At 33.1% G+C, this 24,569-nt stretch overlaps 4 protein-coding genes across 4 annotated transcripts; 3 read left to right on the top strand and 1 right to left on the bottom strand.

The window, feature by feature from the left end:
• Positions 1-1,353: 1,353 nt before the first annotated feature.
• Positions 1,354-7,923, top strand: LOC125050407 (kallikrein-11-like). Its single transcript, XM_047650251.1, has 8 exons — positions 1,354-1,460; positions 2,215-2,346; positions 2,851-2,913; positions 3,552-3,598; positions 4,859-5,023; positions 5,496-5,697; positions 6,697-6,851; positions 7,501-7,923. The coding sequence occupies exons 1-8, from the start codon at positions 1,409-1,411 to the stop codon at positions 7,687-7,689; spliced, it is 1,005 nt and encodes a 334-aa protein (XP_047506207.1). The 5' UTR covers positions 1,354-1,408; the 3' UTR covers positions 7,690-7,923.
• A 3,513-nt stretch (positions 7,924-11,436) lies between these two features.
• LOC125050360 lies at positions 11,437-13,213 on the top strand. The gene is made up of 4 exons (XM_047650137.1): positions 11,437-11,570; positions 12,188-12,249; positions 12,318-12,429; positions 13,113-13,213. The coding sequence occupies exons 1-4, from the start codon at positions 11,513-11,515 to the stop codon at positions 13,196-13,198; spliced, it is 318 nt and encodes a 105-aa protein (XP_047506093.1). The 5' UTR covers positions 11,437-11,512; the 3' UTR covers positions 13,199-13,213.
• A 1,350-nt stretch (positions 13,214-14,563) lies between these two features.
• LOC125050359 (serine protease snake-like) lies at positions 14,564-18,050 on the top strand. The gene is made up of 5 exons (XM_047650135.1): positions 14,564-14,701; positions 15,061-15,249; positions 15,747-15,966; positions 16,781-16,938; positions 17,644-18,050. The coding sequence occupies exons 1-5, from the start codon at positions 14,699-14,701 to the stop codon at positions 17,905-17,907; spliced, it is 834 nt and encodes a 277-aa protein (XP_047506091.1). The 5' UTR covers positions 14,564-14,698; the 3' UTR covers positions 17,908-18,050.
• LOC125050355 (serine protease snake-like) lies at positions 18,014-22,781 on the bottom strand. Its single transcript, XM_047650131.1, has 9 exons — positions 22,646-22,781; positions 22,530-22,579; positions 21,600-21,702; positions 20,657-20,719; positions 19,992-20,086; positions 19,231-19,410; positions 18,867-19,086; positions 18,546-18,709; positions 18,014-18,251 (listed from the first exon to the last, which is right to left on the bottom strand). Exons 1-9 carry the CDS (start codon positions 22,677-22,679, stop codon positions 18,066-18,068), a joined length of 1,095 nt encoding a protein of 364 aa, XP_047506087.1. The 5' UTR covers positions 22,680-22,781; the 3' UTR covers positions 18,014-18,065.
• Positions 22,782-24,569: the final 1,788 nt, after the last annotated feature.

Below are 24,569 nucleotides of genomic sequence, written 5' to 3'. Positions count from 1 at the left end.
TTTTGTAATTTTAAAACGCAACGAAACGGATTTTTCCAAAAAACTATGTACATATATTTTTGTTATATTACCTGCATTAATGTGAAACCTATTTAGGCGTGGTTTTCCAACATTATTTTCTTGTGAATTCAATGTTCATATTTTAAAAAGAAATGTTTAAAGAACTTTATTTCTCATTACAAAAATTATTTTTTATTTACATGTGAAATTTAATATTATATACGAACGAGATACATGTCGCCATCAGCTAGCCCAATTTTAGTCTAATGGGCTCATTCTGAAGTGTATCTTTATTTTTAAGTATTTGTACTTCTTTGTATAGGAGCAGAGTAGCATCTTCATCTGGCTGCCTATCTGAAAAACCTCTTAAGAAAACCCACATGATACCTAAAAATCGACGTGTGTCAGGCACAAAAGACCCGGTAAACATTTTCAGCAACTCCTTGGAGACCTTTCGGCGAGTCGTTTTAGAAACCTTGCCGTGTTTATTATTATTTTCTTGATTCCTACATAATTATGTATTTGCAGTGTATATGCGCGGATGGTTAGTGAAGCCATGCGACTTCTTCTATACTAAGTGTCCCCCTCGTGAGTTATGTACTGCAAAATTGAGGGCTACTCGATTTTGAGGGAGTTGCATGGATCTGGTTAGCGCTGCGCCTTCTTGCGAACTTAACTTCTCATGTTATTTTCACACATGTATATCCTCTCTATAAATAATAATATAATATAACATATTTTCATAAGTATCTTATTGTCCTCCTTGTTCGTGATGCATGAGATCAAATATAAAAAGACTGAGGCGATCTCCAGTCGATCGGCGAGTCTTTTGAGAAAAACTTAAATGATCACCAATTCTTTTATTTGGGTCGCAAATCCAGCGTAGTGAGTGTAATTGGATAAGGATAAGTATAATTTTTAAATTGGGAATCATTAATTATAATTAAATAGTCATTTAAAACAAATTTATCTTAAGGGTTTATTGTGATTCAATCTTCAATAGTATATCATGATAACAACAATTTAAACTCAAAGAGTGACGATTTTTTTAAGCGTTTACCTAGAATGATCAGTTCGTTCATTAGATTGAAAAATTAGTTATGTTTAGGTATCACACTAATAATTTTTTTTTTAATCTCATTAATGTGAAATAAAATTTTAATTTTCTGTTTATTGTAGTCTTAAAAATATTTTATAATTAATAAAAGGATAAAAAACTATAATACTAAAATACATACACTTATATATTATATTATGTATCCTTATATATCCTTTTATGTCAAAATATCTAATTAAGGTAAAATAATTTTCTATATAACAAGGGCTTATAACAAGTAATGACTCAGTGAACATCCGAAACTATAACAATTGAACGTGTTTTGAAAATTAACTTTGGATTATAATAAATATGGAGACTTTGTTACAATTGTCTTTGGTGATTTTAATATTGTGTCATTCAGGTAAATATGAAACCGAATTCCTACATTATATGTTGTTTATCCTTTTGTTTTATAATTTCTTTTATTCTTTATTTGTTTCGGCCATATTTAAATGGCTACTTAATAATAATTGTACTTTTTTCTACTTCGGTATGTGGGGACAACAGTATGTATATGTACAATTAAATTTAAAAAAAAACTTTAAATTTATTTAATAAAGTTTATCTATTTATGTACTTCTATATTCTTCTATATTTATGTTTTTATTAAAATTAATAACAATAAAACTATGTCGTATCTCATAGCTATAATAAAGTATGTGTTGAAGTTATAGCTAAGCCGACATTCAGATTTTAATATTAATTTATTTAAAATAATAAAATCAGTGGCGCTACAACCCTTTTTAAGTCTGGGCCTCAGATTTCTGTATCTGTATGAATCTAATAGGCGAGTAGATGATCAGCCTCCTGTGCCTGCCACACGCCGTCGACTTTTTGGGTCTAAGGCAAGCCGGTTTCTTTACGATGTTTTCCTTCAACGTACGAGCGAGTGTTAGCGCACATAGACAGAAAAAACATTGATGCACAAACGGTAATCGAACCTACGACCTCAGGGATGAGAGTCGCAAGCTGAAGCTACTAGGCCAACGCTGGTTTTTTTTTGTATTTACAAACCTTTATTCTTTATAACGATAAGATGTTCACTAACGTAGTACGTATATAGTCATACTTATAATTACAATTATTTTATTACAACATACATTATTTATTTGTAGTATTGACAGAAACAAAAATAAAGAGGTTTCCCAGGAACGTACCCAGTAGATTTGAATCTTTGGATATATGCAATTATGAAATTCCATCAAAAATCAATTTTCACAGCAACCACCATTCAATAAGTATTCGAAGTAAGTATTATTATTAATTATTAAATTGACGACTCATTGGTCTAGTGGTTAGTACCCCTGACTGCGAATCCATGGGTCCTGGGTTCGATCCCCGGCTGAGACGAACATCGATGTGATGAGCATTTGGTGTTGTGCTTAGGTCTTGGGTGTTTCAATATGTATTTATATGTCTAATATCTATAATATGTATCTATATCCGTTGCCTAGTACCCATAACACAAGCTTCACCAGCTTAGCATGGGACTAGGTCAATTGGTGTGAATTGTCTTAAAAAAAAAAAAAATTACCACTTCCATCCTTATAATTATTAAAACTCCACAATCGGACTCGCGTGCCTGCGCGCAGTGAGTATCCATGGAAATATCACTTCATATATAGGCCCGATTGTTTCTGGTATATCATTACTAAAATTGATAGATAATGAGTTTAATTAATGGTTATATACTCATGTGATCTGCCTCCAAAGCGATTTCATTGTGATACTAATTATTACGTTTTTTATAGAATGTGGCGAATATGTAGCAGAGGTTGATCTGCGTGAGCGACAACGAGAATTTAATAAGAAATGTAAGTGTATTAAAATTAAAATAAATCAGTGGCGGTACAACCTCTTTCGGTCTTGGCCTCAGATTTCTGAATCTGTTTCATGATGATTATAAAATCTAATAGGCTAGTAGGTGATCAGCCTCCAGTGCCTTAAACACGCCGTCGAGTTTTTGGGTCTAAAACATGTCGGTCTCCTCACGATGTTTTCCTTCACCGTTCGAGCAAATGTTAAATGCGCACATAGAAAGAAAGTCCATTGGTGCACAGCCGGGGATCGAACCTACGACCTCAGGTATGAGAGTCGCACGCTGAAGCCTCAAGGCCAACACTGCTAACTGTTTCAAAATTACTGTTTATATACCATGTAGGTAAACTAAGTGCACTTATGAACGTCAAAAAGAAGTTAAATTAATTGTAAATTTACATTTACTACCAGTTCGCAAGTCAAGGGCGTAGAGCGGGCATGAAGAACTGGCAAGAAACTTTCCGCCACTCTTTTTAATCGCCAAGTATTGAGTCATACAAATTGTTTGAACTGGATTAACCAAAGTAACAATAAAAATTTACGGTCAATTGTCTCGATCAGAACATTTCCTGATAATCCAAGCATTCCCTGGCAAATTTTTAATAGATCTAAATGTCCCATTATTAATTTTAAGGTAAGAATCAGTGGACAGTTGAATCTACGCCGGAATATTCTCATATGGTAAGTCTCATTTATTTATTAAGAAAATTATTAAAATGTCACTATCGATAATAACCTGAAAAAACTCACATACACATCCAAATTACTACATATTTATCCGTTTTTATATATTTTTATTGGGCGAATCACAGAAGATGTTAGTTACCAATTTTCAAAATTATGTAGGTACTTAGTGCGACTAACACTCTTATTCTTAGCCAAATTAAGCTTAATACATTAAAAAACCAGAATAATTTTAATTCCTTTAAGCCTAGTGGATAGGCGCTCGAGTCTAAAGTTTGGGATCGCAAGCTCGAAAATCAGCACACTGTGTAGTTCTATAGCGCAATGAAGTGAAGGCATGTGAGAATTCAGCTTATCCAAGACTCAAACCAGTGCTATGCCCAGAAGTAGAGACTTATCCAAATAAAAATCACCAATGAAACATATATAAAAATCTTAGGCCAATTTGAGTCAGTGAAAATTTCAGTTGGTCGTGTCAATGATTTTCTATTATATTTCCGTATGTGAATGCACTATGTATAAAAATCCCTTCGGAATTATCGCCTCTGCGCAGATGATCAAGGAAAAAGGCATGTTACACTCAACACATTATGCAATCTGTTTTTGATTGTAATTAACGGTAAAAGATATTTATTCCTGATTACGAAAAAAATAACTTACACAAGAAAAGATAAAATACTATAGAAAATCGTAAGCTACTTCAGATTTTCATACAAGAATCAGCACAAAATAAGTAAATACTAATATGATCAATTTTATGATAAAGTCCCTAAAATAGAGCTTTGTATCTCCTATAAAATTAAAATTAAATTTTACTATAAAAAATTCGTTATAATGTGTAAGAATTGGGAACCCTCATGGCTCAACCCTGTGGCCTGATACAGATCATCCATAACAAATACTTAAAACTTAATAGCAATTTCCATAACAATTTTTTTTATTTTCAATTACAATTTTTTTACTGTTTATAATAGGCGTGAGTGCATAAGTGAGTGTGTGGGTGCAAGTGACTGAATTAGTGAATGTAATGTGTAACAACATCAAGCGTAATATGATTTGTAGGTCCTCACAATCTCAAACTCTTCTAATGATGTTTTTATATGGCAGTGAGGTCAAACTACTATGTTGGCACCAATTTTTGGATCTGATACATTCATATCACGTTACAAACATAGCATCTATTTGCGTACATGCGTGATTATGAATTCTACTAAACAAACACTTTTTCTTTACTTTATTATATAAAAATGATTACAGGCAGCAGTTGGTTTAAAAACTGGGAGGGGCAGTTTCAAATTGCAATGTGCCGGGGCCCTCATCAGCCCCAACTTTGTATTGACAGCTTTCACCTGCTACATGCATCCAAACAAAAACCTAAAAGTCTCACCAAATATTGTCAGACTTGGCACTCCAAATATAAAGGTAATATTTATAAATATTATATAAACTTAATTTAATGACAACTGTTATGCTCTTAATAAAATTCGAGGACCTTCATCGGGATTAAACATCGATTTAATTATTTATTGTATTATGTTGATTTTGGATTCCTTGCTTTTTCAGTTCCATAAAAATAAAAATAAAACAAATAAGACGATATTTGTACGGTAGGCACAGATTTTTTGCGTCATCTGTTCACGTTTTTGACACTCTTAAAGTAAGAAGGCTCGCGAGTGCGTTGCCAACGTTTTAATGGCAATGGAATGGCATGAATGCTGATTACCTGATGTATGAAGATAAATCATCGATTAAACAATCGAAATGTGATGATAATTTTTGTCTACTGGGTAAATGCAAGGTCATTTCCCCATATTAAATGCATAAATGGGATTATAAAATAATTTAGAATAATAGTATATATAATAGCTGTGTCATGTATATGTAAACATTTCAGAAACAACACCAAACGGCTGTAAATATAGGAATTAAACACATCATAAAACATCCAATGCAGAAAGACATTTATAATGATCTGGCCCTCGTTGAACTTAGCAATGCTGTAAAATTCTCAAAGTACATCCAGCCGGTATGCTTATCAACTGTTGCGGAGATTTCCCATCGGCCTATATCTGTAACTGGATGGAACTTTAGGAGTAGTAAGTTATTTAATAATTATAACTCACTATGGCCTGCGCCAGTTAATGAAAATCCATAGACAACACGTAGAATCCACTAAAATATCTGATTATCAAAAACCATAATTTTCAGCTTCAACGCCATCGTTTTGTTGTTGTTGGCGGAATATAATATTATAAAAAGCACACTTCAGTCAACTTTACATCGGCAGTCTCAATATTATTTAGTATCATTATTATTATGTAGGTAGACTAGCAGTGTTGGTTTGAAGTGGCTTACACTCGCATTTCTAAGGTCGTAGGTTCATGCCCCGGCTGTGCAACAATGGCCTTTTTTCTATTTGCGAATTTAACGTGAAGGGAAACAACGTGAGGAAACCGGCTTGTGTTAGACCCAAACTGCTTGCTTCTAGATTGACAAATGATCATGAAACAGATACAAAAATGTACCCAGACCTAAAAAGGTTGTAGCTCCACTGTATATCTGTTTAGATGAGAATGTAAAACAAAAAACCGATCGTGAATTGTGTGTCTTGTGTGGATTGGACAACTGGACCAATACAATCAAACGAAACGTGTGTGCTCATTTGTCTTAATAAGTTCTTAACTGAGTATGATTCCTTACAACAATAATCAGGCCATTATCAATGTGTATAATCTACAACAAATACATAGTAAACATGTCAATGTATGTGTCATCTATCAGTTGTCTATCAGGCCAGCTATAGGAATAGCTGGTCTGATAGACGACTCGTGTCGTAATTTTTATCTGTGAGGACTTTCATGACACGAAGTTTAAATTTAACTATTATAAGTTTGCCTTCGTTTAAAGACCATTCTAAATCTGTTAAAATTATATTCAAGCCGAGATATTTACCAAGCCTTCATTTGAAGGATCTGTACCAGGAAATTAGAGAACAAACATTAAAGTTTTAAAGAGCATTATCTTAATTAAATTCAAGATATTAAATAGACTAGGCAAGAATACATTAAGAAAGATAAATTTTTTTACATTTTCAGGTAAAAATATATACAAACCATTTAACTCTACATTGCAGTCGGCCAGCATAAGTAAATTTGATAAAAATTGTTTTGCAAAGGAAACTAAAACAAACTTTAACCAGAAAATGTTTTGCTCTGATAATATAAATATAGATGGGATCGCATCTTGTCCGGTAAGTCATGCATTTAACAATACCAAAGACTATTTTGATTATCATTAGTAGCTAACACCTGGAGGTAAAATTTGTCATCTGACGTTGAGGTCAAATTCAGAATTCCATTGGTTGTACAATTACATCCGAGTCAATTATTTGTATGAGAAACTAGCAAACTCGGCGAACTCCGTTTCGCCACCAGATGGCTTCGTTTTATGTAGCATTTCGTTTGGCGATCCCGCTTTTCTGTTGAAATTTTTCCTGAATTTTCTTTGCTATAAACCTCACGGAGCCCGAGACCATTCCAACTAATGCAAAACCGTGGAAATCGGTTTATGCGTTCTGGAGTTATAGCGTCAGGAAGGAAACCCAACTTATTTTTATATAGTAGATATTAGTTTTGCGTGAAACCAATAGTAATTTAATTTTTTAGACCTTTATCCTTGAAGTCGGTTTTTGTCAGAAATATTCTGTGACATTAGATTTTTGCATAATGTAGCCATCCTTCTGACTGTGCTACTGCTGTATTTTTTGAAAAAGGGTCTACACGTAGTAGTTTTTCATTAAAAGCTTCGCTACTCAAACTTTATGGGTTTTGCATATTGTTCATCCCTCACTACAAAAGATCTAAAAGTGATTTCTCTATTTTTAACTTACTTTTTTTCAGAGCAAATGCGGCAGTACTTTACAAATTAATTTGAATGTTAGTAAAAATGAAGGTGCTTTATATAAACTATTGGCGATTATACCTCCGCAAAATAATAAAAATTCAGCAGATACATGTAAATCTAATGAGGTGGTATATATTGAAATAAAGCCATATCTAAATTGGATTGAGCAAAACGTGTGGCCCTAATAGTTTAAGTGAAATGTTTGACGATAGATTCATTATTTCTCCGATGTACGTAGTAATAAATGAGGAACGTCACTGTTATAAGACTAGTACTATTCGATAAATAAATATAGAAGTACAAATAGAAGTAAAAACTAAACTAAAACTAACTACTTTAGTAATAATTAAGTGAACATGATACCATGTTTAAACTATAATGACTTAGGTAGCTGTAACTGTAAATATTAATGTAGTAAACTTCAGAATATATTTTATTGGAAATTATATTGTGTTTTATTTTAATAAAATATCGCAATCATCAAGAAAATCCAAAACCATCAGGAAACCATGGATAACCTATTCTCTGAAATGTGTGAGACCTTAAGATATTCTACACAAAGATAGATAAGATATTCCACTAGAAAAGATCCCAAATATTTTGAACTACTGGAAAGTATATAAAATATTGAAACTTCTGCAACTATATTCTATGGAACCTAAAAGATTCACGAAAAAGGCACGATTACGCAGAAACCCTATGGGAGTAAAGAGTATCTGTCACATCGGCCCAAAGGGGTGTTCCAACAATGTCAAGTAATCTCCGATTCCGTGGTATTAGTGAATAAAGCTAACAACTTTTTTACAAATATATTCAATAGCTCAGCTGAAAAGACTATCACATACACACATCTAAGGAACAATTAGCAAAAAATATATAAAATCCAATCCATCCAAGTGATCCAATTTGATACATCATTCAGACGTTGAAGAAATACGTGCTACTGTTAGACTTACTGTTAAACTTAAGGCCAACTCAAAAAGCCAATCTAGCGGCTCTTTTAGCCTATCTATGCATCCTTATAATCTTAAGTAGCAGCTATGAAGCTACCTAATGTAACTCCAATCTCTCAGTCTGGAAACAGGATGTAAGTTTCAAATTACAGACCAACATCCCTATTTCCAGTTATAGCCAAGATCCTAAAACGAATAGCGACCATGTGGCGACTCTCATTTCTGGAAATACAATTACTCTTTTTTGACAACTAATTCGGGTTGAGGAAACAAAGATTAACTAAAGACACTGTCACTATTCTCACTGAGTTTATGAGTGAGAAATTGGATATAAGAAATCGGTGTCTTTTTAGACCTTGCAAAAGCTTTTGACACGGTCTCTAATTGTATCTTAATTTGTAGAATGGAATTAAGTAAGAGGGGTAGCTTTGCAATTGTTTAAATATTAGGTATATATGAACAGTGCAATCTGCCACTAGACAATGGAATACTTTACTCATATGGAAAGTACTAAATATGTACACCATATAACTTAAGAAAAGCACATCGATGCTGTCTTCTAGGATCAGAAAGCTAATATGATAAACTTATTTTAATTCACAGAGGACGATGTTATTAGAATAATGTACTCGGCAGTTTGTCAGTCTACTGTCTTCCTGCATGGGGAGGAATGGCTGAATCTACACTTATTAAGTTGGAACATGCAAAAAGAACAATTCCTACAGTAGCCCATCGCAAATCGTATATCCTACAGTCAAACTCCACCGAGAAACAAAAACCTTTTCATTAAAAAATCTATTTATCTTGGCCACCTGTTTATGACAAACTCCATGGACTTTTCAGTTCAGATACAGCTAAGATTCTAAGATTACGAAATCATCTGACTGTGTTTGGACAACACATTTTTGGATTAAAATAAAATCTCCCGATTGGATTATGGATTTTTCGATACTCTAACTATCCAGATTTGGATTACGATTCTACAGAAGCTTTACTACATGTGTTGTCATTACTCAGAGGTTGCAAAATCTAACCCAGCTTATAACAACTGTCAGCTATACATACATTCAACTACATACTCATACACTTACTCATACTTAATTTCATACACGGTTTATTGTTGCATTATATTTAGCATTAAGAGTACTTTTTATTGAAAAAATAATTTCAAACATAACTTATAGTCACAACCATATTTTATTATGAAGTTTATTATTATTATTAATCATTCAATTCTTAAAAGTCCAGCAACACAGTTCGCTAGCCTCCTGGCAATGTCCGGCGGCGGTATCACTTAATAACAGATGAGCCTATGGCTCTCCGTTAGTTTAGTTAGATAGTGATATCACAACTTTACCAATTTCATACAAAATATATCTGAGGATGACCTTGCTAGAGCAAATCTAATGCATAATACGTAAATTGTAACCTGTTTACAAGGTCATCGTAAAACGTCAAGACGATTTTAACTGCTCAAAGATAAACAACTTAATGCCAATAAAATTGTATTTAAATATATATTTGTTTTAATTATAAGTTTACATTGTAAAGTGTCAGTAATTAAAATTTTACGGTATGAATACAATTATTTTTTACTATATAAAATGCGATCTCTATCCCACTATATAAATTATTTTAATTGTATGGTTTAATAGTCTTATGTCACTTTATAATTGGCGTTCTAACGCCTAAGCTCCGAACCACTAAGGAATACTCTAACTGCCCTTTTTGAAGTTATACTTCTTTAGGCTTAAAAATTGATGAGAGTGAAATTTAACGATGCGCGCGCAACGTGACACAAAATTAACAGAATGAAGTTGCCCACGGAAGATGCTACGGCATTGGACATAATTTAAAAACATTCGAATAATAATAAAATTTTAATTAATGTAACACTTAATGTAAGAGAATAATAATAAATTTATTTAATTTTTCAAATGTAAACTGAACTTCATTGACTACGTATAATGACTCCTTTTCCAGTCTTTGATTATTTAATTGTAATTAATTTTTGCATGCAATCAAAAACTATTTTTAATAATGCCAAAGTAGTATAACTTCTTACGCGCGTACATAAGTACACGCACCCTTTTTTTATAAACATTACGATTCTAACAGAAGATGTCATAATATTCAAGCAAGTAGGATGCCAGAAAGCGCTCATAAATAATTATTCTAGTAGTCCATTCAAGAATGGATGTCCAATCAACCAAAAAAATGGAGTCCGAGGATAGGTCAGCGCAGCTAGGACAGACCTGGTGAGGCTGGAAGGCGTTGAATGCACGGAGAACCGGTTGTAAAGTTAGGGGAGTGGGCTATATCCAGCAGTGGACGTCAACAGGCTGAAACTACGTCATCGAAATCACCAACGTATCTAAAACTGTTTATGAACCTACTTTTGAGAGTTATGTTATTTTAAATACATATTTACAATACTCATAATATACACAGGCAGGAAAATTGTTTTATCAATTAGGACAACAGTTGTATTATAACGTCATCCATATAAGGAAGAATGCATTTTATGAGCTAATAATAGCATATAATCGTATGCAACGGAAAAAATGTGTTATTCAATGTAAATATGTGCACTTAGATGTCATATTTGCATAAACAATGACCGGCGTTGTTCGTCAGTTTAGGGCTGAGGAAGTGAAGAGTAATACGGATCACACGTTTCGTTAGGTTGTGATTGGTAAAACGATAATAGATGGTGTCGCAATTTTGTCATTGGACTAAATAATCCTTATGTACATAATATAGTTTAATGCTTGTAACATTTAACTCATTCGATTCCCAGCGAAACAATAAGTCTATTGATAATTAAAGAAGGCTGATCTGTATTTGGGTTAACACTCGATTGCTTTAAAAAAAAATTGTTTATAAAAATATAATTATTGAATTAACACAGCTTACATGGATCTCTAAATAATAACACTTTATTTATTAGCTAACTTTACTTAAGTATCTAAGTAAACTACAGATTTTCCTTATAACAAATGTGCGGTCACCGACAATGCTCGCTTGTGGTTAATTAAATAATAATTATTTAATCATGCTCTATAAACTGTTTCTACTAACTTTAGTATGTTTAATTAGTGTGTGTAATGGAGGTAGGTTGTCACCAAAAATTACAGTTCCAATTCCATTATTCTCAAAAATAAAAAATTGCCTTTATCCGAGAATGTATCCTACGTACGTAAGTACGTTCAAATTAAATTACATTCCAGTCCATGACATTATGTTTAACATAAGTACTTGACCTCCGACGGAGTCTCTCCAAATTTTTGTCTCTTATCCTCGCCACTATTTTCCAATCCTTCCCTGCTATCGCTTTTATTCCATCTTCCCAGTGGGTGTCCTTTTTTTATATATACATGCCCCCAGTAACTTCCGATAGCAATAGCGATACAGGTCCCGAAATTTTTTGTGTATTTCGATTCAGTTGCTTGGGATTGCGTGATACAGGAACTCAAAAAAGGCTCCGTTCTAAATAATCAACGCGAAATTTTTACTTTTTCTCCATTTAATTGTATATTTGTAAAATACGGTGTATGGCCGGAATTCGCCGCAACACTTCGTGTTTTTAAAATTATATATCTTTAACTGTATCGCTGTAACTCATATCTGGTAAACAATCATTTAGAAAAATCGTTAAGTCGTATATAATATCTAGTCACTATATAATACTACATGTCACTTTAATACTATCTACATATTTCTTTTTCAGAAGTTGATACCCTTGATTTTTCAAATAGTGATTTAGAGAGTATCATTTTGGAGGCATTAAAGGTAACACACTTTTTAATTATGAGAACCTCAATTTGTAATTTGTTTAATAATTATTATTTTATAATCAGAACAATGAAACTCTATCATCGGACTTTTCAAATGCAACAGATGAAGTATGCAAGCCTTTAGTATCCGTCAAGCCAGATTTCAATAGGCCAGGGCAAAGCATAAGTGAAACAAGTATGTATTTGTTTACATTACCTCTTTAATTAAATATGCATTAAAACTTCTTATGTATCGTTCCGTCAAATTTCGTAAATTTTCAAGAGTATACATAGGTTTTTTGAAATACCTTAACTAACCAAGAAAGTCATTTGAACGCACGATCCATGACGCCTAAACCGAGGAAAAGCATATAAGGCTAGTGGAGACTAAATACTAAGCATATTTATTGCTGAGCATTGTTGGCCTAGTGGCTTCAGCGTGGGACTCTCATCCCTGAGGTCGTAGGTTCGATCCCCGGCGGTGCACCAATGGACTTCCTTTCTATGTGCGCATTTAACATTCGCTCGAACGGTGAAGGAAAACATCGTAAGGACACCGACATGTCTTAGACCCAAAAAGTCGACGACGTGTGTCAGGCAAGGCTGATCACCTACTTGGCTATTAGATTGAAAAATGACGATGAAACAGATTCAGAAATCTGAGGCCCAGACCGAAAGAGGTTGTAGCGCCTCTGATTTATTTTATTTTTATTTATTTATTATGGAAACATAAATCTGTATTAACGGGTTACTTAGGATCTATGTTGTTGGATGTTTAATGACTTAATTAACTCAATGGCAAGCTCCGCGGAGGTGCGGGAAGGAGGTACTGGTCTCCATTCTTATGATCTCTTAAAAAATATCGTATTATCGTTTCAGAATGCTTGCAATACATGTGGGAAGTGAAAAACTTAAAAGATCAAGACAAAGCAAGTTGTAAGTTTATTTTCGTTAAATACACGTAAATTTTGCTTATATGTAGCGTCTATTGCCTCCGTAGTTCAGTTGTCACGTCGTTTCGCTGTTTGATTATATTCCGTAAATAATAGGTTCAATAATAATACAAGTAATATTGACTTAAGTTTAAAAGAACACTTAAAGAATTATTTGTAATACTGTATTTACAATTTTCTTAACCTACAGAATAATAATGATAATAAAATTAAAACATATTTAATTTTATTATCGTTCCCTGTGGCAGTGTACCTTTAACGATGGCAGCATTTCCTCGCTGTATTACGATACTTATTTGTTGAGCGAGGCGAGCACCAGCTCTAGAGTCACCGGTACCATCTGCCAGGCGCCAACTTAAAGTTGGAGGAGAGACTCTTATTTGATCCGTTTATTATTTTCCGCCTGCTCAGCGGTCGCCCTAGCATTTTTTGTTTTTTGCTTGTCCGAGGCAGGTGAGACGGGGCAAACGTCTCCTCACAAGTAGCATCCCATACCAAAGCCCGTCCCACATTCCAACTTCCAAGGGATCCAAGACATCCCATCCGGCCGCTTGCCATACTTACTTACTTGGAATAATTTGATTTGTAATTGAAAATTGTTTGGACTTGCTTCATTATTTCACTTTTCAGTTTAATTTGTTCTGAAGTAAACAAGAATAAAACGTGATAATTTATTATTTATTAATAACTAGCTGACCTGGCTAACTTCGTTCCGCCCTACAACCTTATAATATCGTTGTTACTTTAATTTAACTTATTTTAGGATTTCATTAATGTTAAGTATTACATTAATACAACTCTTTTGCAAATACAGAAATGTTTTATTGCTTGCCATTGCGAAAGAAGAATGGCAGTTTTACACATTAGGCATCTTCTCTCTAGCGTCAATATGGCGATACTGCAGGTTAAGCACTTTCTGATATCCAACATCTTTTGATCAGGATCAAAGCATGGTTATGCATCTCTTCATTCACCTCAAGATCGGAATTTCTTGAACTGACACGAATTCGACGTAAAATGATGCGTAGTTTTGTCAACAGATGGCACCATATGGTTTTTGCATTCGTTAAATTAATTAATTAATTTATTGTTATTCGATAACTTATCCGATATTTTATTGCTTATTCTGCTATTCGGGACGGAAACAAATCCAACAAATCAAAAACCATGGCAATCGGTCCAGCCGTTCTCGAGTTATAAGTGTTGTAACAAACACGACTTTCTTTTATATATATAGATATTTATTTATTATATACGTTAATAATTTATATACGTGAGATGTGAGTTTTAGTATTTTCAATTGTAATTTCAACTGAAGTGTATTTTTAATACGTGACAACTATTTTATACTAAATCAAACTTTTATTAACACATTAAGGGGAATTTATTTTTTCAGGCCGCGTTTATCTCATATCTCAAATAAAGCGCGGTGTAATTCCTGAAATATTAATATTTGTTCCTCCATCAGTCATATTTGGTGGAAGGGATGCTAAACCCGCTGAATTCCCACATATGGTACGTACTTAATTGGGAGTAATTAATTTATATGCGATTTTAAGAAGAGAATCAAATCTTACTGCAACTTTTGTATTTTGTACAAAAACCACATTCGCTACAACTATATCTGGTTTTAATATTTTAATGACAATTAAATCTCGGAAGTCTCGGAAATCTAAAGTTTTAGATTTGTATAAAATGAACAAGACTTAAAAATTAGTTTGCCAAAGAAGTTTTACTTCTGACATGTGTACTTTGTACGCACGCACTTTTTTTAAACTATTTCTAATGAACATAATCAATGGTTATTTTTGTTCTTACTTACCGGGAATGAAGCCAAACTACCATAGCTAGACTGTATTATTTTTTATTACCAGGGAGCCATAGGATGGCGAGCAAAAGATGAACCAAAGTGGCATTTTAAATGTGGAGGATCATTGATAAGTGAAAAATTTGTTGTAACCGCTGCCCATTGCACTTGGCTTTCATTACATAATCATCATGACGTCAGTGCTAATGCACCGGAAGTTGTGCGATTTGGTGTAGAAAATATACAGGATGACGAGGTTGTATTAAGCTATTAGTACTACTAGTGTTATAATGTTATTAAATTCATTGTTAATGTCACAGCAATTGTTTACGAATGTGTCTAGTACTAAAACATATTTTCACACTTAATCTATGAAACTTTAGTATTCATACAGATACCGGCAAACGTCTTGAGCATTAAACAAGGGAGTGGGGGAAAGTTTGCGCATCGCAAAGGAACGTGGACGCAGCGAGAGACACAAACGTCAACTGATTTACCAACGCGATCGACACGTCACTCTACCGCCCGCCGCAATGATACCTAAAAATCGCTTCTGCGCAGACTTTGTTCAAGATGTTTGCCGGTATCTGTACAGGCATTTGGAAAATAATTACTGAATTGAAACGGTGCCGGCAACTCAATTATATAAACTACTTCATAAGTCTTTCTTTCGATTCCTTTAGATATAGAAAAAATTGAATATTCATTTGTTAATTTTTTTTTTAACAAACATTCAACGTTTTCGTTTTTCAGTTTAATTTATACGGAAAACCTATAGACGTGATAATTAAAAATATAATTAGACACCCGCGGTATAGGCCCCCTCGGAAGTATTTTGATATAGCGTTATTGGAGTTAGACAGCGAGGTCAAGTTTAGCCTCCAAGTACATCCCGCCTGCTTGTGGACGAAGCCATCAACGCGTGAACTTGGTACTAGAAGTATCCTCACCGGTTGGGGTCTCACAGAACATGGTTAGTAGTCAAAGTGTATAACTCAATCTCAAAATATCTTTATTCAAGTAGGTAACTAAGTACACTTTTGAAATAAGATCTAAGTATAAGAAATATCTAAATATAAGATCAGTAAAGCCTAATTATAAGCTGTATTTCTGTATACAACTTCACTTGCAATACAATGTGTATGTAATTAATAATAATAATAATAATAATCTTTATTTTCTTCTCTCACATATACATACAAGGTTATTATGATTAGACTAAGATGATAACATTAGGAAGTGTATGTGAGAGACTGGTCTCTGTAACAGGAGACCTGAGTGACAGATAGCCAGCCTCTCCACCACCGGACCGGAACACGTACAATCATGTCATGGTCATAAGATACAATAGAAGAAAATAAGTATTAAGTGCTAAAAGAAAACATTGCAAACGGAGTCGTAAAAATAAATTTGGTGTGTGTTTGTGTGTGTGTGTGTATGTTTGTGTGTGCGTTCGTGGGTGTGTGTATATGTGTGGGGGAATGGGTGTGTTACAGAATAACAGTTATTAAATCTTCTGTTTCATCATAACTCAACGTCTTCAGCCAAGTAGTAACCATTTTTTTACATTCATATTTAGATAGAGGGTAAATGTTATTTTTTTCATTTAATTCATTATACAAGTAACAGCCTAGGAAACCAAAGAATCTTTGTGAGAAAGAAGTTGTCCATTTTAGTTATTAGTAATTATTGTGTACTTGTCAAATTCCTTGTTATTATGATTGAATCATCAACACAAAGCCACAAACACAGTTTCGTTAGCCCATATATAAATATTTTTATTGCAGGAAAACCATCAACAGTCCTTCAGGTTGCTGCGGTGGATGTGTTGAATACTAAAAAGTGTAACTCCCTCTTGCACAGCTCCTGGAATAGAAACTGGCATGGTTTTGCTAAGCATCAGTTATGTGCTGGCAATTTAACTGGAAATGTTGACACATGTCAGGTATTTTAGTAATCTTGGTAAAATTTGGTTCAAATTTTCACAACAGTTACATTTATTCATACGTTACCCGGCATTGCCAGGCATGGAAATCATGCAACAACACTGGTGAGATCTTGGTTGGCTTTTTATGGCTTTTAAGTATTGATGCAATTTTTGAAGTTATACTTCTTTAGGCCCGTTATGAAAAATTGATGAGAGTGAATTTTTACACAAAATTAACAGAATGAAGTTGCCCACGAAAGATGCTACGGCATTGGACATAATTTAAAAACAACATTCGAATAATAATAGAATTTATGTTACACTTAATGTAAGAGAATAATAATAAATATTTATTTATTTAATTTTTAATGTAAACTTAACTTTATTGACTATAATGACTCATTTTCCAGTCTTTGATTATTTAATTGTAATTAATTATTTGCATGCAATCAAAAACTATTTTTAATAATGCCAAAGAAGTATAACTTCTTACGCGCGTACACGTACCCTTTTTTTTCAAACGTCAATTTGAATAAAAAAATAAATTTAGCGTTACATTAATTTGTTCTTTTCTAAAGGCAAAAGTGAACGAAGTGTATAGGGATCTGTTTGAGACACAATTATCACCAATAATCATATATCTCCATTCAACATGGTTAAGGAACGCACTATACTACGACCTTAATTATTTGACCATGAAATCATCAATAAATTAAATTTCAGGGTGATTCAGGAGGTCCTATACAAGTGAAGATAGAATCTGGATCGAATTCGTCTATAAATATGGTAGTTGGCGTGACTTCATTTGGGATCAATTGTGGACAAAAGAATCGACCCGGAGTTTATACAAAAGTTTCAAACTTCATAAAATGGATAGAAAATAACGTATGGAATAAGAACGTTACGGAAACCAAGGAAATTAAAGTGATGCCATCACTTTTTAAGAGGAAGAATGTGACTTTGAGTGGTGGTCGGGTGACATTTTAACCAAATAATCTGTGCCATAAGAAAGAGAAGGAAAGACAAAACAAAGGAAAAACAAATATACCGCTGCTTAATATATTTTTGGCGAGTTAATAAGAATAACACATAATTAAATTCAAATTGTTTTTATTAAATAAATAGCACAATTTGTTTTTTTTTTATCATAACCCTCTCCAGACCACATCTTCTATCCAGTCAATAAAGCTGGCGACCCTTGTGTATATCCCAGGAACATTTTTCTGAGCACAGCCAGCACCAAAGGATGTGATTCCAATAATGTAGTGCATTGACCCCTGTGACTTTACTGGTAAAGGTATCTTTACCTGCAGAGGTCCACCTGAGTCACCCTAAAAAAAAATTATTCATTTAAATACGCTCTTAAATACGATGTATTTTTACAGACCAATAATACTTTGTATATTGAAGAATGAAGCCGTCTATGTATAACATATGTTTATTTCCGTTTTAATATCATTATAGCTTTAATAAAGAAACAAACCAAGGCCAGGGCTGTGGTAGCTTTATAAAACCTAACCTTGATTTTCAAAAGTGCATTATGATTCATCACCACTCCATAAATCACAGATTAACACACGTAATTTATCAGACGTGCATGTTGCAAAAAGAGACTCAGTCCGTACCTGACAAGCGTCGACACCTCCAGCTAATTTTCCAGCACAAAGCTGATGCAAGTCTACCCCCCTCCAGTGGCGATTAAAATGGAGTCGAAGTAAACTTTGACATTCGTCTGAATCAATAATGTCGACATCCGCAGCTTGTAACTCTGGGGATGTCTTTTTTCCACCTGGAATTAAAAACAGAAAATAAACAAAAGAATCACCTTATTTACAGAAATATGATTCATCTCTTATGATAACGCTCCTTTTCTTTCAGTTAAATTATAAGCTTATAATTAATGAGGTTTTAATTGAGGCAATACCTGTAAGATGTCTCTGACTTACTTGTTTCTATGACACCCCATCCTGTAAGTGTTGCCTTTGTTCCAAGTGGACTTGTGTCGTATTTGGTCCATAGACAAGCTGGTTGTACTACTTTTGTGAATGTAACCTCAGTCGTTACTTCAATAATTGCAATATCAAAGTATTTCTTGGGCGCACTGTAGTTTGGATGTTTTACAATTCTTTTGATTTTCACATCTTGTGGGTTGACGCCATTTGAAAACTAAATAATACAATATATTGTATTTACATAAGCGAGTACAACCGATTTAAATTATGCTTCTATTAATTAATTTTTAATTCTGTTGAACCAAATTTCGAGTTAATTAATTAAATAAATAAAAAATGGTCACTTCGTCTTACTTACAACATCTACAATATTCTTATCTCCTAGTCTTACAATCTCTGGTTCATAGTTCGCCACACTAGTGTCACGTGGAGATAGTTTAGAGCAGTGAGCAGCAGTGAGCAGGAATTTCGAACTGATTAAGGTACTGCCGCACTTAAATATCCAAGTCCCAACAGCAGCTTTCCATCCTAGTGCACCCTAAAAAATCAGTATAACACTGAAATAATTGTAGTTTCACTAGTCTTATTTTTATTTTATTTATTCAAAAACTTATAAAAACCAAACTTGGTTTTAATAAGTTTTTAGTATATCAAGTAAAACACAGAATATAGAAAGAATAGAATAATTCAGTCGAAGTTAGATCATCATTATAAATTCTACATTTATCGTTGTATTTCTTAAAGCTCTTTCTATTGATATATAGTCGTCCCTTCATTGCGTCATTCGTCATTTTATAAACTGACTGGAAGTTAAATCATATTATATATAAAGCATTTATGTTTTGTTAACGAGTAGTTTCAAAAATGAAATTTGCAACGCTCCTAAGTTATAAATATTTGTTTTTAACATGTGACCATAACTGTTGTCAAAGAGCCGGGAAAAGTTGGTATCTACCTGCTACTATTATCTACGTTTTCACTCGGCCTACCGGGCGCGCGGCGGACAGTTATACGTGGCAAAAAAAAAATATCATCAAAATTAAAAAAGTTATCACTAGTTCACCAACTCAACTTTATATAAAATAATAATTCTAAATAATGCAAGTAAAAATTACATACCATGTGGGGAAATTCACCTGGAGTGGTGGGTCGACCAGCAATCACATAAGGAACTGCAGGTATACCACGTTGATTTTTTTTTATCCACTCTGAACCTTAAAATTAATTATTAATTCCTTTAATTTTACCAAAATATGTATGGAAATATTATTCCCTAAACTATATTCAAATCTTCTCGTTCAGTTAAAAAAAACATGCAACGAATATATATAAAAAAAACAGTGGCGCAACAACCTCTTTAGGTCATGGCCTCAGATTTTGGAATCTGTTTCATGATCATTTTTAAATCTAATAGGCAAGTATTTGATCAGCCTCCTGTGCCTGACACACGCCGTCGACTTTTTGGGTCTAAGACATGTCGGTTTCCTCACGATGTTTTCCTTCACCGTTCGAGCGAATGTTAAATGCGCACATAGAAAGATAGTCCAATTGTGCACCGAAGGGGATCGAACCTACGACCTCAGGTGTGAGAGTCGCACGCTGATAATATATTTAAAACAACATTCATAAAAACTAAGTCTAACTGCAGTCTTTTATCTAAAGTACCCCCTCGTCTCTTTCGGTCAAATTGTGTTTACAATGTGACGGAATAAACAGATAAGTACCTACTTTAGTTTAAACGGTAAACTATTTTTTTAAATAACGGTTTGAGTTAATTTACTTACAATTAGCAATTCTTGTTATGTCGTCCTGCCTTTTCTTTGTCTCCCAAATGTATTCATAACACTCTGAAATTTGAATTCATTTAAATATTGATAAATTCAATATTGATTCTAAAAATAAAATAAAGTCCTCGCTTACAACGAGCGTTTGTTTTCTTTCTGATTCATATGACATGCAAAGTTCCTTGTAGATACTCGTATAAATGTTATAGACATCGATGTGACGTCACATCATGAGGATAACGTAAGGTTGGCTTTTTCTTTAAATGGTACAAATCTAAAGCAGGGTCCACACCGCTTTAGATTTGTACCATCACCAGGGCTATCCCAGCATAGTGTGGACCCTGCTTTAAATAACGGACTAAAAAGCCTTGCACCTATTAAAACGAAACAGTGATTATTTACCGGGGATTGAATTGTGGTTTCTCAAAGTTACGCTTTTTATGCGTTAACCAGAAAAGAAATAAAAAAGAGGAAAAAACTTTACTATACGCATTCTATTTATAAAACGTTACGATGTGGGGGGGGGGGGGGTGAATTACGCGTTATTGTTAATACTATTTTCGACTTCCCAGTACTTTACACCACATAATTTTAAGTTTTAGGTATAAAGAGTCACTGGGTGGTCACGAAACGTTAAAACGTTGTACCCAATAGTGTTACGGCGCGTTACATGGGGAGGGGGGGTGTCAATAATCTCCAAAAATTGCGTGACGTAATACTTGCACGCTCCCTAATGTGAGTTTTGAAATGTTAGTGATTAAAGATGAAAGGACCTCGGAAGGAAAATAAGCGTGTTGCAGAATTATAAGAAGTGATGGGAAATATATTCGAGATGTATTTAGTATTCTAGTTCTATTAAGAAAGGCATGATAACATTAATGAATAAAATGAATGTGCAGACATATATTTAATCAAATAGAAGTGATATGCCATAAAAACTTACTTTCTTCACTAATCCTTCGACCAGGCGCTGAGAAGTCAGGCTTAGGTGGTGCGGTTTTTTTACATGGATTTTCGGATTCATCAGCTCGTGCTTTTCTAGTAATCTGAAAGTATATTTGTGTCTATAAATCGTTTATAAATTTTTAAGCAACTTCAGACAAATATGGTTTATATTATAAAATTATTCGAGAATTATATTATAGACTATTGAAGCTTCTAAACAAGCTAAATTTCGTAAGGGTTTACAGTTTGTCCACAAATATCCGAAGAGCCATTTTGATCTCCTTTATTCTAATTAAGTTTTTCGAACTAAAAGTTTTTGAGATGCGATATAGGACATGTATATATTAAATATTTTATTTATTTTTAATTTTATTGATAAAAGCTAACGCTCTGCACACTGATACATTGGTAAAAATCCATATTCTGCAATTCTTAATGTGACAAGCACTAATAGGCAAACATGACATACACGAAGAGATAATACAAATATTAAACAAAACAATTAAAATTACAAAAACTAAACGAAAATCTAAATTTAATACAAGTACGTCTTTTAAAGTCTTAAAGTTTATTACGTTTCCCTATAAATATCCCGTGCCCAACATAATATAGTATAACAGATAGAGAGTAATGTTATTTAAACTTCTTAATTTGCCTTAATACTAATATTTTGATATTAAATTGTTTTATATACTTATTGTTAAAGGTGAAATACACTTGTATTAAATTTGGGAGAATTTAATTAAGTTTTGAATTTCCAATTATAAAAAAAATAAATTTATGTCACAAAGTACTTAACTTCCAAAAGAAATTATGCTATTCCATGAATTAGATACCTCATGTTACGCAACATTTTAAAAATGTATCTTAAAGAAGTGAGCCTAGAACCCCTTAATAATGTGCAATATATATAGTAATAAATACATACTTGTCCCAAACTTGTATTTAATATGTTGGAGCCGGTCACGACATATATAACTGGAAAAACATCATAAATCAGAACACTGATCTCACATTATTACACTTCTTATTAAATAAACAAACCTTCAAACAACATTATTACTATTAATATTTTCATTTTCGCAATTTTAATCAAATTCACTTATTTATTTGCTATGTTCCAATGCAATAGCTATGCTACCGTACACTGGTGTGAACTGAAAGTAACATAGCATTGGGTTGTACTATAATAACAATCTACAGCGGTGATGCCCCGAACGATGGAATACTTTATAAAAACCTGTTTTATTGATAATAAAAGTACGCGCTGACCGAGAGAATTTATAAATAAAGGTTTAAAAAGGGCTTAAGGACAGTTGTAATATAAAAGCGCATACCAATCAATTCTAAATGTTAGTCTTGGTAGTAATCAAAGAGACCTTTAGTTTTTCATTCATTCATAAATAATATAACAATCTCGTTTCTAAGAATGTCCAATAGATGTACATCACTTACTCGTTATAGCCAAAGGCTTAAGGCCAGTTGTAATATAAAAGCGCATACCAATCAATTCTAAATTTTAGTCTTGGTAGTAATCAAGAAGCCCTTTAGTTTTTCATTCATTCATAAATAATATAACAATCTCGTTTCTAAGAATGTCCAATAGATGTACATCACTTACTCGTTATAGCCAAAGGCTTAAGGCCAGTTGTAATATAAAAGCGCATACCAATCAATTCTAAATTTTAGTCTTGGTAGTAATCAAAGAGACCTTTAGTTTTTCGTTCATTCATAAATAATATAACAATCTCGTTTCTGAGAATGTCCAATAGATCGACGTCACTTCCTTATAGGTAATAGTTGTGCCAATTAGTTTTAATAACACTAGTCAGTTTTTTGTTAGTCCAGCAACCGCAACTTCGCTACCCATAATTTTATGTTAGTTGTAAATTCTCGTTTTACAATTGACTGTTAGCTACGAACAAAGAGTTTCATTTATTTGAAAATCCCGATTTATGTTTTGTGTTTATAATAAAATCAAATAATATCAAAATCATTCATTTATTTAGGTAACACAATGTACACTTATGGAACTCAAAAAGAAATACATATTAAATGCTTCTAATTTTACATTTACTGCCAGTTCCTAAATCAAGAGCATGGAACGGAAGAGAAAAACTGGTAATAAACTCTCCGCCACTCTTTTTAATCGCCAAGTTTTTTTTGTTTTACACGATGTTTGTAAGGAGCTGCACCTCATTACACCATGTTCCACATGACATCTTAAGTAATTAATAATAATTAAATAAATTAAAAACAAAGATTTGTCTTCTATCAGCAGGAGGCATGGTGAAATAGGAGCACGCACTTACATTCTCGTGGGAACAACACGCAAATACATAGTTCGAAATATATGGTAGGACCATTTAAAATATTGTTATATATACTTTATATATTTAAACCACCGAAACTTTTAAATAGATTAATTGGAAGATTTTTTTATGAGTATGAGAGAATGGAACTATATACATGACCGCCCTCTAGGGCCTGAGCAGGCTCTCACTGTGATACTTGTCTCATAAAGTGGATATTTACAGATACAAACACCCACAAACATTATAAGACTGTGTACATTCATAATAATTTAAACTTTAAATTTAAACGTTTACAGATTTAAAAAAACGTTTAAACGGTTAAAAAGACTTTAAATAATCCTACTGCATAAAATTGATATACATAGTACCTATATATAAAAATTAGTTTCAACCGACATCAGAAAAGCCGAATTATTAAATCGACGACTTATGTAAATCTGCAATTGGATATTTTAAACTTGCTTTAATATCGATTTATTTATATATATACATAATAGCCGCACCAAGCCACTCATAAGGAAAAAGAAAAGAAACTAGTTACACAAACTGGCACATGTGTAGCCTTGATAAAAGGTGCGGGCGGTTTCTTTTGCTATATTTACATGCACACTGCCACTCTGTGCAATAAAATATAGCAAAAGAACCTAGTGATA

This window comes from Pieris napi, chromosome 6 (assembly GCF_905475465.1).
Source record: "Pieris napi chromosome 6, ilPieNapi1.2, whole genome shotgun sequence".
Taxonomy (NCBI): Eukaryota; Metazoa; Arthropoda; class Insecta; order Lepidoptera; family Pieridae; genus Pieris; species Pieris napi.
The sequence above is the reverse complement of the archived record's forward strand: the minus strand, read 5'-3'. Positions and strand labels throughout refer to the sequence as shown.

What these genes read in the sequence shown, in the direction of transcription:
- LOC125050407 (XM_047650251.1), top strand. Translation starts at nt 1,409, where the DNA reads ATGGAGACTTTGTTACAATTGTCTTTGGTGATTTTAATATTGTGTCAT. An exon ending in ACGAGAATTTAATAAGAAAT is followed by an intron (nt 2,914 to 3,551) that starts GTAAGTGTATTA and finishes ATTAATTTTAAG; the next exon opens with GTAAGAATCAGTGGACAGTT. An exon ending in CGCCGGAATATTCTCATATG is followed by an intron (nt 3,599 to 4,858) that starts GTAAGTCTCATT and finishes AAATGATTACAG; the next exon opens with GCAGCAGTTGGTTTAAAAAC.
- LOC125050360 (XM_047650137.1), top strand. Translation starts at nt 11,513, where the DNA reads ATGCTCTATAAACTGTTTCTACTAACTTTAGTATGTTTAATTAGTGTG. An exon ending in AATTAGTGTGTGTAATGGAG is followed by an intron (nt 11,571 to 12,187) that starts GTAGGTTGTCAC and finishes TTTCTTTTTCAG; the next exon opens with AAGTTGATACCCTTGATTTT. An exon ending in TCATTTTGGAGGCATTAAAG is followed by an intron (nt 12,250 to 12,317) that starts GTAACACACTTT and finishes TTTTATAATCAG; the next exon opens with AACAATGAAACTCTATCATC.
- LOC125050359 (XM_047650135.1), top strand. An exon ending in AAAATATACAGGATGACGAG is followed by an intron (nt 15,250 to 15,746) that starts GTTGTATTAAGC and finishes TTCGTTTTTCAG; the next exon opens with TTTAATTTATACGGAAAACC. An exon ending in GAAATGTTGACACATGTCAG is followed by an intron (nt 16,939 to 17,643) that starts GTATTTTAGTAA and finishes ATTAAATTTCAG; the next exon opens with GGTGATTCAGGAGGTCCTAT.
- LOC125050355 (XM_047650131.1), bottom strand. Translation starts at nt 22,679, where the DNA reads ATGAAAATATTAATAGTAATAATGTTGTTTGAAG. An exon ending in TAAATACAAGTTTGGGACAA is followed by an intron (nt 21,703 to 22,529) that starts GTATGTATTTAT and finishes ATATACTTTCAG; the next exon opens with ATTACTAGAAAAGCACGAGC. An exon ending in CAGGTGAATTTCCCCACATG is followed by an intron (nt 19,411 to 19,991) that starts GTATGTAATTTT and finishes CTGATTTTTTAG; the next exon opens with GGTGCACTAGGATGGAAAGC.